We start from the raw sequence: 14122 nt of genomic DNA on the forward strand, positions 1-14122 counted from the left end.
TCTATAAAATCTGTCAAAGTGTGTATCCAAACACTGCACCATTATAAGAGTAACTAAGCTTTTGATTTATATTTATGTGAAATTTTCAGTCCTTCAGTCAAAGATAATTTGATGTTGACTGATACATATTTTTCTGTTCCCTAGTGAGACATACTATACACACAAAAAACTGATTTATTTTTAAAATTAATTATAATCACTGGTTCTGAATAATGTATAATGCCCATTTAGAATAAAACTGTTCAAATGAATGGTTGAATGAATTGTTCAATCAATTTTATCAATTAATAACTACTAACGTGGGTATTAGTATTAAAAGTAGAAATAATAGTAGTACTAGCAGTAGTAGTAGAAGAAGTAGTAGAAGTAGCAGCAGCAGTAGTAGTACTAGTAGTATTAGTAGTAATAAGTTACACAACAAATACAGACTGAAGAGAAAGTTTTGGAATGGGGATCCACGGGAGGAAATACAGAGTGTTTTCCCAACAGAGGCATAAGAGAATAGTCTATAAAATGCTCCAGTGCTTCTGAAAATGGAGACAGCTGAAAGTGTACCAGACGCAGTTTAGGCGAAATAAGATGCAGTGATGAGGCCGCCCTTAAATCTGTAAATCTGTAATGCCTTGTACCCACCTGCCCTCATGGGCATAGTTCTGCGGTGGTGGGGCAGGTCTCACAGGACTTTGATGGGGCAGTGGAGTGGACTGGCTGATGCCCTCTGACCCTGGGGTGGGTTGTTGAGTGGTGGGAGTAGTAGTGGTATTTGGTTGGGTTGCAGGGCTGTGTTGCTGGGCTAGAGGACTCTCCTTCTCCGAGCTGGGGGCAGAAGGGGGGTTGCTGATCTCTGTGAGCCAGACAGAAAGACACAGCATGAGGAAATTGAATCACAAATGCTTTTAACCTTTATTAAGGAGGTCAGATCCTGGGTTTATTTTGTAAACAGAGGCTTTTCAAAGACTCTGATTCAAGGTTATTTCATGCATTTACAGATGATGAAGAATTGAGGGTAAAAAATATGAACTAAACCATGTTGTTTTTATGCAGTAGAGGAGGCACTGGAAGCTATAGCTGTGCAATTAATCTATTTTAATCAAGATTGAGATTCAGTCATTTCTAATTGTCAATCATATGCTTGAGTCAATCCTCAGTTCAGACTTAGGAGGAAGAAAAGCAAAAGTCTGTTATTTATGTTCCGGAAAGGACATTAAAAGCCACTGTATTTGACAAAATCAAATCAAATAAAAAATGTTATGGATCAATATCAAGGAAAACAGTCATATGGTCCAGCCCTACTGGAAGCTGTGATACAAATTCATTCCCACTAGTAATTATATGTTATCAAGCATTTCATAATGATAAACAGAGTAGAAGGTATGTCATTTTGCAAGACTTAATTTCCACATCAAATCTGAAAACATCAATTTGCTTGGGAAAATGAAGTGTGACAACAGATATCTCTCAAGTGCCTAAATCGTGTTCATGCATCAGAAAGTATCTAATTATCAATGATGAGTAGTTTACCGAATAGATATTACACACATTAAACTACAATGAGGTTAGTTATCGGCGGCCCAGCATTAAGTATCTATGTTAAATTGAAGTGGTTATGACCAAAGACAGTCATGCTCACTCACATTACTCTCAATTATGAGCAATGAGCAATGCAATCAATGAGCCATGACAATATTTTTTTTTGTCAAAGTGCATATATTTATGTAGGACTCAATAATACATTGCTTTTATTTGTAACATCCAAACATTCAATATATACATAATTTTAGTCTGCAAGTCGTATAGTTTTGTGCTTGTTCAAAGCCTGGATAAAAATACCAGTGGTTGCTTATTGTTTCTTTATTGGATCCCCACAAAATCACATAAAAGTTCTATCACTTCAGTAACTACAATCAGGCAAGTTGAACAAAAAACAGTATCGAATGAACTGAAATGAACCATATCACTGTTCTGCCAATAAACCAAGCAACCCACAAACACAATTAGGCAAATATAACATAATAAAGTAGAACTGCAGGTTTGGTAGGACGGCTAACTTGAGTGATTTTTTAAGTGGAAGCTATAACTCATGTCTCTTGGTAAAACATTACATTTAATAAAGATAATGAAGCTCCATCCATCACTGTTCGAGGCTGAGGCAGTTCACTCTCTCACCTTCCTGTGGTATGATCCGAAGCGTGACGGTCAGGCCCGCGTCTTTGATCAGTTTGACGATTTCTGCGTGCGGCATATTGACAATCGACTGAGAGTTCACAGCCAGGATCCGGTCTCCCACCTTTAACTTCCCACTGCGGTCTGCTGGACTGCCCTCGATGATGCGCCCAATTTTATGCGGCACAGCTGTGGAGATCCAATGCAGGACTCAGTCAGCAGGTGAAAATACAATCACAAGAAGCAGAGGTCTGTCTTTGCTGGTACCACTAGCTCACTGACTATTTCTCTATCATTTTACTGCTCACTCCAGGCTTATGTAAGACTTCCAGGTTTTTTCATGCATGTGTGGGCGAAGTGCTGATGCTTACAGCCGCACACCAGAGATGTTTGTGAGTGACATGCTGTGGGAGGGCATGTATAATTGAGGAGATAAAATGAGAGGTGCTTCAAGTCAAATTGAGCTATGGCCTCTTCTTCTACTTAATTCAGCCTCCTGTTGTGACACTTGTAGATTACCTGCTAGGTTACACATGCACTGTGCTTTGAAACACGACAAAGTAGCTGTAATTGGATCTGAATTGATTTTTTTCTACCAATCCTGAAAATGACATTCTTTAGGTACACATCAAATCTATAAATAGACAGATAGGTAGATAGATAGATTATTGAAAATTCAAAGTTCAGCAGCAGCAATAAAGAAACAAACACAGCAACATAAAAAACATATTTAAGGTTAGTAGTCCATTTTCTTGCATTCATCAGCTATAGGGATGCGGTGTACAGAAGTTGGTTGTGTATCAAATCTATGGTGAAATTTGATGTAGGATGACTTCACACAGACATTATGATAACTGACAGGTAAAGTTGTAGGTGGGATATGTGATAGACAGCGACTCAACTGGAGTCTGTCTATTATAAAACGCCCAGGGCCAAACTGTCATTGAAAGACATGGGTAAATGCTGGTATCCTCAAAACTACAGCTTTAGTGCAGAGTTCCTTGTGAGTAAAAGCTGGACAACAGAATGAAATAGAGAACCCAGTGCAGCTCATATTGCTAAAGAAAGTTTAAGATAGGTCTAAAGAGAAAGTTGTCACCATTATTTTTGTAAGATAATGTATATTTTTTATTCACTCCTGTAAGTCATTAGCCAGGACTAGTTATTGTATTACTCAATTAGTAAGTTCCAGATTCCTGTTTATAGCTACCATTTTAAGTACTACTAACTGTTAATTGTCTGAATTTTTATCTAAAATCCCATGAGGTATGATAGGACGTGTAAATCATGTTTATCTGAAAACAACAAGTCAGAAATCAATTCCATTTTGATATGTTTTACCATAAAATATTTTATGGTAATTATAAATAAACATAACATTTTATTAATAAATATCTGTTTCCTGTTTAATATCACAGAGAGATGTTTCCTTTTGTACGGATTTACATGTTGGAGGAGTGCAAACTGAGTCATTGTGTATTGTATAGTGAAGATGTTTTATTGTATTGACTATTGTTGCATCCTTACTATTGTTACCGAAATGAAGTATTAGTTTTCTTACTGTTAGTGGCTGCTGCCTCAGGTCTATTGAGGGAGCTGATGATGACGAAGCCAAACCCCTCACTCTCCTTCCTGTTGATGATGACATCATGCGGCGGTGAGTTTTGATTGGGCGTCCCATCTGGAGTGGAGCTGAGGCCCGTGGAGGAGTTTGGAGCTTGGATGCTGTTGCCATAAGTGAAGTCACTGTGGGGGGAGCTGTGCTGAGTGGACACAGAGCCGGAGCTACGACCATTCTCCGCACAAGGCTCACCTGAAATAGGGGGAATATATTTACTCCAATAAAACCAGAGGGAATTAAATGAATTTATAAAAAGATCTATTAACAGAAACTCCAGTAATATGAGCTTTAGACAATGTCACTCTAGTTGTTGGTGGAAAAGGTGACATGTAATAGCCTGAGAAGAATCCTAAGATGAACAATTTGAAGCTGACATTTTGCTTTGCCATTACCAATTTAGACACGTAGTGGAGATGTACCACAGACAGTGATGACAACTCTTATAATCTATAATTATTTTCTGTTAGGTCTTCTTTTTCCAGAATGTTTTATGAGATAAAGCTATAATACATTAAAAATTGCTTTACTTTTTAAACATGTAAATGACTTGTGTATAACATCCAATTAAAATGCAACTCTGGATCATCATCACTAAGGAGTAATGGCTATGAATGGTAAAATCAATTTACAAACTAGGTGCAGACATAAATAGGCTGAGAGCATAGTCTGACAGCACACACAAGTGCTGGTGGGAGTCAGACAATTAGGATAAAAGTAAAGGGAGCACATGAAGCCATGCATGAGTCAGGATATAGTCTTAGTTGAGCAGAAAATGGCAGTGCCAATAATTAAGTCACATGCTACCATCTAAGACTGGGGATTATTTTGGCCTTGCAAATGTAAAAGCTTCAGTCCAGGTTTTTCTTGTATATATCCAGTCTTCAGTCCACTGTTAACCTTATGTGTCCAAGTCTATGACAAACAGCACATTCTCATACCCTCACTGAAAATAGACTGATGATAAAGACCTATGTAATGAACATTCAGAAAAGAGTTAAAAGTATACCTGCGGGCTGCACTCTTCTCCTGATGACCATGTTGACCTGTCCATTGCGAGCGGCACCGTGCATCAGGTCAATGACGTATCTGTGTGGCTTCCCCATCACTGGGATCCCGTCTACAAACAGCAGCTCATCACCAGGACGCAAGCGGCCATCCACATCGGCTGGACTCTTCTCGATGATTGCCCCAATTAAAATCTGTTATCAAATGCACATTGTTATAGACAATGAACACTGTTTGATTGTCATATAATCAGTGTGAGCAGGGCTGTTATTATAGCATATTCACAGTACAATAGACATTAATGCAGTCAAATCATCAAAAGCTCAGGGTCAAAAGCTCAGGGTCAAATGCTAGCGGCAGTTAAATAGCATGTATTTTGTTAGAGGCAGAAAATGACAGGGTTTCCACGCCCATCACCATACGAGCCTTCTCACGTGTCTCTGGACTCACAGGCTGTCCCGCCTCCTCCCCGCCCAGCACCCGAAAACCAAACCCAGACTTCTGCCGCCGAAGGTGCACCTCAATGTCCTGGTACTCAACTCCTGAAATGCCACAGATTCATTCACAATTTATGTTTCCCATAACAACAGGGCATTATGTAGTACCTAATTTCTGGTTTACCTGAAGAGTCCATTGTATAAACAGGCTTCGGTTGGGTGGGCTCTAGAAAATAAGAGACATAAAGAAGAACAAATAAACAAATATTTTATATCTGCTGACAATGAACAGAGTTAGAAACAGCCTGAGAAAACACAAGGCCTGAGAACAAGACAAAAAGGTACTGGCTCAGCATTACTGTCACTAGAGAGTATCAGCATCATCTATAAAAGTCGTGAAGTGCTTACAGCATGTAATACACCCGCATTATTTACAGTGTTCGGTGAGATGCACCCACTGATATGCAATCAGGGGGTTCAACAACTTCATGATTTGCAAAGTAGCAAAATGAAGTCAAGCACAGACAAGGTGGCAAATGAGAAATTGATTCCAATTGTATCTCCTTTAATGGCACAGAGTGTTCTGCTGGGATCCAGCGAGAATGATGGGAAAGAAGATCATGGTGTTGATGAGAGAGAAGCGAGAGGCCTCTTCCCACAGAAACTCCATACAGTGCTGTGTCCAGGCAACATTTAAAGATATTATGTTTCAAAGTGTATCTGACAAGTCATCGGCCTTTATATCTGTGGAACTGAAAACTCAATTCCATCTACCATCTCTGTCTTTGTATTCTGAACAACCCAGAACCATACCCATTACAAGTAGCAACAACCAATATGTCATACACAAGGGAATGTGGAAATAATTAAACAGCTCAATTAGACTTAAGAGCAGCAACAAATGAGATAAAAATACAATATACTAAAATAGAGACTTCCTGGCAGCCACAGCTGTTTGAGCACTATAATCAAAAGCAACACATCTGTTTGAACCAAAACATTTATACAAAGTCACAGCACCTTGAATCCTGCGTTTGCTTCAGTCTTGTACTTACGCCTATTCTCATAGATAGACCTGGACTTCTCATAAAGGTCATAGGGGTCAGGTTTGGCCAGCACCAGGGCCTCAGAGGCTGTCTCGGGCACTGAGCCTCTGTGCAGTTGTAGAGGAGGGAAGAAGGGGGTGCTGTGGGAGATAATAGGGGCAGATAGGCTGGTCTGAGCAGGGCTACTCTGGGTCTCCCACTGATCCAGGACCTGCAAAGCACAGCCGGATGAAGAGGTCAAGTCTGCAATACAGCCATACAGCCAAATCTAGCATACTGAATATGGAAAGTGTGTTGCGAAACAGGAATACAGTATAACTAGGTGGTTCATTAAGTTAGTTATTGAGGCATTTGAACAAGACAATACCCTAAACTTACCCCCTTACAAAAGGGTAAGATCTATGGGGCAGCAGAAGACAGAAATAGTGAGACACACTGACAGAGAATGACAAACCACTCACGTTCATCTGTTATAAAGAAAATTCCCCCAGTCAGTCAAGCCCTCAGTCAAGTTTTTACTAGCGGAGAACCCATGGTAACATAGGGATGACTGAAAACATTTAATAAAATTAAACAATATATAAAACAAAACATGTTATAGGAGGTCAAATAAATTGGATTTGCGTGAGAGCCAATTATATACTAGGTTTCACAAACGTGCTGTCACCATGTGAGATGACAGTAACAGTTTTGATGACACCAGTCCGTCAGAGTGGCAGCCTTGATGTGTCAGATAGAGCCGGCTGCCAAAGTCACGACTCGACACGGAGCAGATTCACGAGATGAGAGGCTGACATGTCAAATGACTGAAGAGCTCACCCTGGGAGGGCACAAGCTGCAGGCTGAAACTGGCTGGAAACCTGTTTTAATATTAGTATTTTATATTCAAACATACATAAATATAATCACAATTCCAACTTTATTTTATACGTTTGACTGCATCTGCCAGGCAATCTGTCCTGGACCTGACTGAAAAAAAAATAGCATGGGTACACTGCATTTCATATGAGAAATTTACTAAGCTTTAAGAAGTGTTTGATGGTAATATCCATGTTGTATATTTAAATCTAGGTCATAAAAACTATTTTCCACACACCCTTCCTCTCATATCCCCCTGCTGTCACATTAATGGCAATTAAACCAGTGTTTAACTTTAGAAGGGGCGCAGCCAATGGTCAAATGGGATTATGAAGAGAGCACCAATGCCGTTTAATTGAATGTCCTACAATTAAAATATTGCAGTATAAAAAGACATAAAGGCTAGGGATATTGAACTTTAGGGCCAGATTTGTGTAAAAGCACCTACATTGAGAACAATGAGAACAATAGGTATTTCATGTGGAGTGTAGTGCATTGTTTGTGATCTGGCATGAGGGTAATAGCTCTGTCAATGGGACAGGTCAGGGGCTGGTCAGAGCAGAGCCAGAAGGATGTCCAGCCGTGAAATGGATTACACACAAAGCACACACAAAGCACACACAAAGCACACACAAAGCACACACAGCCAAACACAGCCACACACAACCACGCAGAGAGACAGAGAGTGAGAGACAGAGGCACTGGGGTGTAGGCAAATACACAGTCTGAGTAAATCTGATCTAAGAGAATGTTTTGGTCAGTGAAGTCCCCGGGGCCCAACAGACAAAAGCGGAGCTAAACAGGACTTTAAACAATGGACTTTCAGAGCACTACTGAACAATTATTTGGGTGTAAAGAGTAAAATAGAAATAAAATGAAGGTTAATACAATAACTAGTCATGCTACTGGCCAATAAAGCAACACACAAGCCTTATTTGAAGCATTACTCTTCTCTCTTTACATATTACCAGGTCGGGCTACATGTTATTGGAAATAATTGCGAGATACAATATGGCTAATAAGTACTGTGATTTTAATATACTTTTTTTCACAATTATTTCTATATTAAAACAAAAAATGTACTTGCCTTAATTTACTAGTCAAACGTACAGAATCAAGATTAAATAAATTAAGGCTATTTAAGAGTTAATAATCATAATATCATCATCAGTCTTTTTTTAATGTTTTCATTTAAAAACATTTCTGTAAGATGGGGGACTTAAATGCTTTTGTAATGTATTTATTTTGTTTTTATGTATTTTGCAGTCCTTTGCAGTTACAAACTGTCCTAACTGTTAGAAGAGGCTTGTTGATTTATATTTAAGAGTCATTGGGATAAACATTAATTAAATGAAAGGAGATGCTTTTGGTGTTACTCAAAGGTAGACACGTTGCAGCACTTGAGCTGAATTCATGGGTGACATTGACAGTGAGCGTGAAAACATGAATCAGCTTTGACTTAAATAAGAGGCTTCTCGACTAGATTTGAGAGCCATCTTTGACCTATCCTGATGATGATTTAGAGATACACGTCAAAAGGACTGCACAAAGTATTAGTATGGAAAACAAGACAGCTACCTCTAAAGTTAGTGAAGAATAAACTGCTATTATTTGTAAAGACACTACAGAAGCAGCCACAGAACTACATACTAAGAAGTTAAAAGCAGAAGTTAGGACAGTTTAGTATTTTGGAGGCAGAAGTTGTTACCTGCTTTGGGGTCTTCCAGGGGGAATAGTAACCTGCAGTGTTGAAAAAGCAAAAAGTAATTTCAGACTCGAAACAATTATGAGGTGACAAATGATAACCGGCTTGAACATAAATCAACAGATGAAAAAATGAAACAGATATGTACAAACAAAATGTCAAGGTCAATAACTACAAAAGAGACTAGGAAGAAAGGGTAAATCAATATCTTGAAACCAAATGCCATTTTATTGTATTGTTACTCAAAACCTCCAAATCTATTATGTAATACAAATCCTAACAAATGGCATGATGTATTGCTTATTCCCTTTGCGTGAAGGTGTCTGGATGTAAAGGTTATGATTCACAGAGCTCTCAACACAGGATTTGAGGATGCTTAGGGGGATCACTTTAACTATACCTTACAATAAACAGGCTGTTCTATCGGATACACTGCAGCAAAAAAAGGGCACACATACTGCGCCACAATCTCCTTTATCTTCCAATGACCTTTAGAAACTAAGCCACTTCTGCTGTTTACAGTAAAGTGCTAAGTGACAACGCGCACAAATCAGCTCAGTCCCTGAAAAATGGCGGTTTCATCGAACGCTGGAAATTTATGCTTCAATAAATATAGCCAGGGTGACACAAAAGCATGCAGAGTGACAATGAATCAAAGTTATGTTGTCTCACGCAACCATTAATAAGAAATTCTCAGCAGTACTTACAAGATCAGAGATTCTTAATTGCCTAAATGATATTCAAGATGTTACCATAATATCTATTCACACAAATAAACTTGGGGTGGCAGTGGCTCACAGAACAAAATATCAACCACCTGACCTAAATTTTAATGTAGAATACAAGTGTGACTGTTGATGGTCAGTAGAAATTAAAACTAAGACTATAACTTAGCCCTGTCACAAAAACAAAATTTTAATGCCAATATATTGATAAATACAGGAATAAACGATAATATTGAAACTCACACAAAAAGGGATAATCCCAGTAAAACCATTTTTAAATAGAGAGTATCAGTATGATTAAAAGTCATGAGCTGCAACAAATAAAAAGCAGAATGAGCCAATAATTGGCCACAGAAGTTATTTATTCAGCCCTTTGCAGCTCAAATCTTACCTAAAAATGGTACAAAATAAATTGTACACATCATAAATACTGGATTCCAAAATATATATATACAGCTCATATAGAAGTTGATATAGACTATTACTTCACTATAGTGTGTGAAGTAACAGATGAATAAGATCATGGAAAAGAGAAAGCTGAGAGTAAACTATAATGCCTTTTACTTGGTTTGAACATAAAAAACAAACAAAGAAAAAACATACTGATATTCCGATCGACCTTTATTCTCTTGTTTTTACTCATGCATGCTTAGGATTCACATTATGCAGCAACTGATATTGTATGCCAGTTGGTAACAAAAGCTTTGTGTGAAGTCATTTGTCTAACTCCACCACAGCAGACAGGTGACAGAGAATATAGAATAGAATTAAATAGGTAAACAAACATCAAAGGCTGGGATAAATTCTATTAACTAAACATAATAGTGTATAACAGCACAAGCAGGCTGAAGACTGAGAGATTATAAGTCACAGTTAACATGGAGTAAAGAAGGAGCTGTCCCTGGTGCTGAAAATCTTTATATTGAGAACTAACGGAATCAATGAAGTACGTATTCATCAAGAATTAAGCAACATTTCAACTAAAATCTTAAATGGTCAGACAAGTCATAATAACACTGCATTAAAGGTGCATATGTAAATTTTTGGTAGGGGGTCCATCACCTGCTTGTTTCAATGGATATGTCATTGATCCGTCTAAAATGTTCCACAGTATGTCATTAAACAGCTCTACCTTACATTTAATACATTAAAGAAGTTTTCATAGCTCAAAAATACATAGAAAAACAAGAATTCTGACTGTGAGCAAGGTTGTCTCTCTATAGATCTGATTTGTAAACTGATCTGGTTTAGTCTCCATGAAGATAGAAAGGTTTAATACTATACTGGAAAACATTCAAAACAAAGCAATAACATCTCGATTGAGAAAAGCATTTGATGGACCCTCCACCAGAAAAGTTACACAATGAACCTTTAATTAAAGTATTTTGTTAATCCAGGACATTACGTGTACTTTGAAAGACAAAAGAGGCTGACCTACATTCACACGTTTAAACCTTAAGGGTAACTAAATAGTCTTCTGACGTTGTTGTAAAAACTAAAGAGACAAAAATTTCTATTTAAGGCAAAGACTTGAGAGCTTGTAACATCAATAAAACCACTAAAGGCAACAACTTCTATCTAAACATTTCAAGTAATGTTTCTTCATATTTTAAAAGCAAACTGGTAAACACATAAAACAAATTAAAATCCCTACTTCTATAGTCTTTATTTTAGGTATACCCCTTAGCCCTATTTAGTTTTCATATGATCTGTGCGGGTTGCCCTTCATGCTGCTGTTTTTGGCATCTTTCCTGGGATCCCTTTGGACCAGAGGAGCAGTCATGGCAGGGACAGCTCTGTAACTGTGAACATGCCTAACAGACTGTGATCTATTGGCACAAAGCCAAGATCACCACTCCGCTGCCCTCCTCTTCTCTCCTCCTTTCCTTTTTCCTTTTTCATCTTTGCTTCCAAGTTTTTCCGTCTTGAACAAAACACGCATCCAATGGATCACTGTCTCGTTACACACCGATTCCCCGGGAGGCACAGAGCAGCTTTCTAAATCAAACTCTCTTCTTCAACTGTTCTTTTTTTTCAAAGGAGACCTCCAGCGCTGCCCTCCAGTTATCTGTGTGCAGGCTATTGATTACAGGTCAGTAGTCAAACTCAACAGCGGATTCACAAGGTACAAATTACTGCAAAATGGCTTTATGTAAGTGTTATGCCTCTCGTGCGCTGAGGGAACTGCGAGAAAAGCCGGGTGTGTAGGTGTGTGCAGAACCTGAATCAAACCATGTGGCCACTGCTTTGTGTGAACGCGTGGGCGGGTGCCAGATTGGGTAAAATGCAGCACAAACTACACAGGAATGAGTACACAGGAACAGGTCTACAGACTTGGTGGCTAATGGCAACATGTGTTTTGTGTTTCTACTGGCATGGCACTGACGACACAGCGGTGAATGTGCATCTAGGGGGTAAGTCAATGTAATTTCAAGAATGGCTTAATATCAGAATTAAGCAGAGGTAATGGGGCTCTCTGGTAAATGCTTTTTAAATAGTGCAACAATTACAGATACAATGGGCTTCTAATTACTCACCTACAGTCAAGCTTTTTATCACTATGAAAACTACAGAATTAAAACAATTATGTTGTCTTGATTGGCCTGCAGACTTAAAAAATGAAAGCTTTTCTCTTGTGTCAATGGCAGCAAGTACAAGTTACAAAAAAAATAAAAAGACCAAAGCTACTGGGTGCAAACTGTATTGACACATAAGGTAAAAGTCAGTATTGTATGTTACACCATATATTTGTTTCTCTACACAAACTCATAGAGCACATACAAACAGTATGTGGTTGCTTGAAAGGCCAAGGGAAGTGCATAATTATAAATGAGGATTGGTCTCTGAGCCATCCTCTCTCATATATAATATTTTATGCTGGACACTGGGGTGGGTTGTCATGGAAACGCAAAGATAATAACCTGTGGGAGTTTGGGTTCAGAGGGAGTGGAAATCCCTTTTTATTTTACTACCACACTTCTCAAGTTTGTGCCAGAGAGTCAGAGTCTGGTTTAGTCCTAGTCTGTCCAAATTCCTGAAGTAAAATCTAACTTAATACATGGAGTTTCATCATCATTCACTTCACACAAGGATAAGTCTAACAGCTTTTAAGTTATGAATTGAAAAAGCAACGTGGGTGCATTGATAAACTGCAGTGGTTACACTTGCCAATTTTATATTGATGAAACCTTATGCTATAAACTGTATACGACTTGTTGGCACCGTTTACTCACTCAAGTAGCCTATGTTTATCACCCATTATGTAAATACCCTATGTGTACGTATATATCATCATACCTTTGTTCCTCAGTTTTTTACATTTAATCTTTAAACTCAAAATAGTCCCAAGTAAACATTGAAGAAAATAATTTCCGTTTACCTAGCAAACTGCAGATAAGTAGAGAAGGCTGACAAGGCTTCAAATGACACCTTGTTTGTTTTAGCACATTAGAAATACAAAGTGGTTTCCTGCTGCGGATCACTGCTCTTTGTTTATCAGTATGAAAAATAGCATTTACAAAAAGACATTGCAAAAAGTGACTGCGCCCAATTTCCCCAAGGAGAACATGTCTTTGAACTTAATGAGTCTGTGTTTATGTGCAATTCTTCACAATTCAAATGTGCTATTTTGGGATCATTTTTGACATGCTGAAACTGGCAGCTGGGTGGCACTAGATTTCGCTTTCACCCCGAGGACCCAGAGCTTGTCATGTCAAGGGAAATCGACACATAACAGATGTGAGTGCGCCCTCCAGTGCTGTTGTGTTGAGGGGCTAAGCGGTTCCTTATCTGAAATAATGAGAGAAATATAGCATGTAAATAGGCCTGGCATTTTCCCCATGGGCTGACAGGCTGCTCTTTACATGGCAGCTCTTGTTTGAACCCTCAAACCTCTGCAGAAAAGAAGACAGATGGCACTTCACACTTTGTGCATGAATGGGAAATTATCATGTAGCTGCTGTTCACAAGATTTTGGATGGTTTCCTGAAATAGTTTATAGTGTGTCTATGGATAAAACATATGCAACTGGTTTGGTATTAAATATGAATAATACAGGCTATAGTGTTGGTATTTCTATACTCATCAATTACGCAAAAAAACGTGAAAATAAAGAAAGCATGTACCAAAATCTCAAACTAAAATTTAAAAACAAAGCAGATCAAAGGACATCTTAACACAAACTATAATCTGACAAAATGGACACAACAATGAGCTTCAGCTATCACTGACCTTAAAAGTACCCTGTTCAATAGTTTCTGCCATGTTTTAATAAGACTAGCACAAAACCAGTCTGCTGCTGCTACTAGGCAAATAACAATCTGACCCACAACACCAGAGTGCACTGCATTACTGCTATTGTCAAAGGCTCAGAGAAGCACAGAGGAAAGCCCTTCAGATCCATCTGCAGTGGTTCAAAAACAGCAGAGTTTTACATTTACTAAGAAAAGAATTCAGGCATAGTGAAGTGTTTTCAGTGTGCACTATATAGCTTTTCAGGTGGAGTGTGTCACCATGGTAATGTTATTGCCTAACATGTTCCATTGTAAGGCACTAAACTTATG

General features: G+C 38.4%; 1 protein-coding gene across 1 annotated transcript in view; it reads right to left on the bottom strand.

The window, feature by feature from the left end:
* Positions 1 to 14122, bottom strand: part of magi2a (membrane associated guanylate kinase, WW and PDZ domain containing 2a) — a 161580-nt gene that overhangs the window by 8966 nt on the left and 138492 nt on the right. Inside the window, exons 11-18 of the mRNA XM_055153780.1 lie at positions 8839 to 8870; positions 6282 to 6483; positions 5411 to 5452; positions 5240 to 5331; positions 4791 to 4983; positions 3725 to 3976; positions 2167 to 2352; positions 634 to 844 (exon numbers count right to left, since the gene is read on the bottom strand). Of these exons, the coding sequence (XP_055009755.1) occupies positions 634 to 844; positions 2167 to 2352; positions 3725 to 3976; positions 4791 to 4983; positions 5240 to 5331; positions 5411 to 5452; positions 6282 to 6483; positions 8839 to 8870 (1210 nt within the window). The remainder of the gene's footprint in view (positions 1 to 633; positions 845 to 2166; positions 2353 to 3724; positions 3977 to 4790; positions 4984 to 5239; positions 5332 to 5410; positions 5453 to 6281; positions 6484 to 8838; positions 8871 to 14122) is intronic.

Source organism: Boleophthalmus pectinirostris, unplaced genomic scaffold (assembly GCF_026225935.1).
Source record: "Boleophthalmus pectinirostris isolate CB_2022bp ecotype Guang Dong unplaced genomic scaffold, ASM2622593v1 HiC_scaffold_18, whole genome shotgun sequence".
NCBI classification, from domain to species: Eukaryota; Metazoa; Chordata; class Actinopteri; order Gobiiformes; family Gobiidae; genus Boleophthalmus; species Boleophthalmus pectinirostris.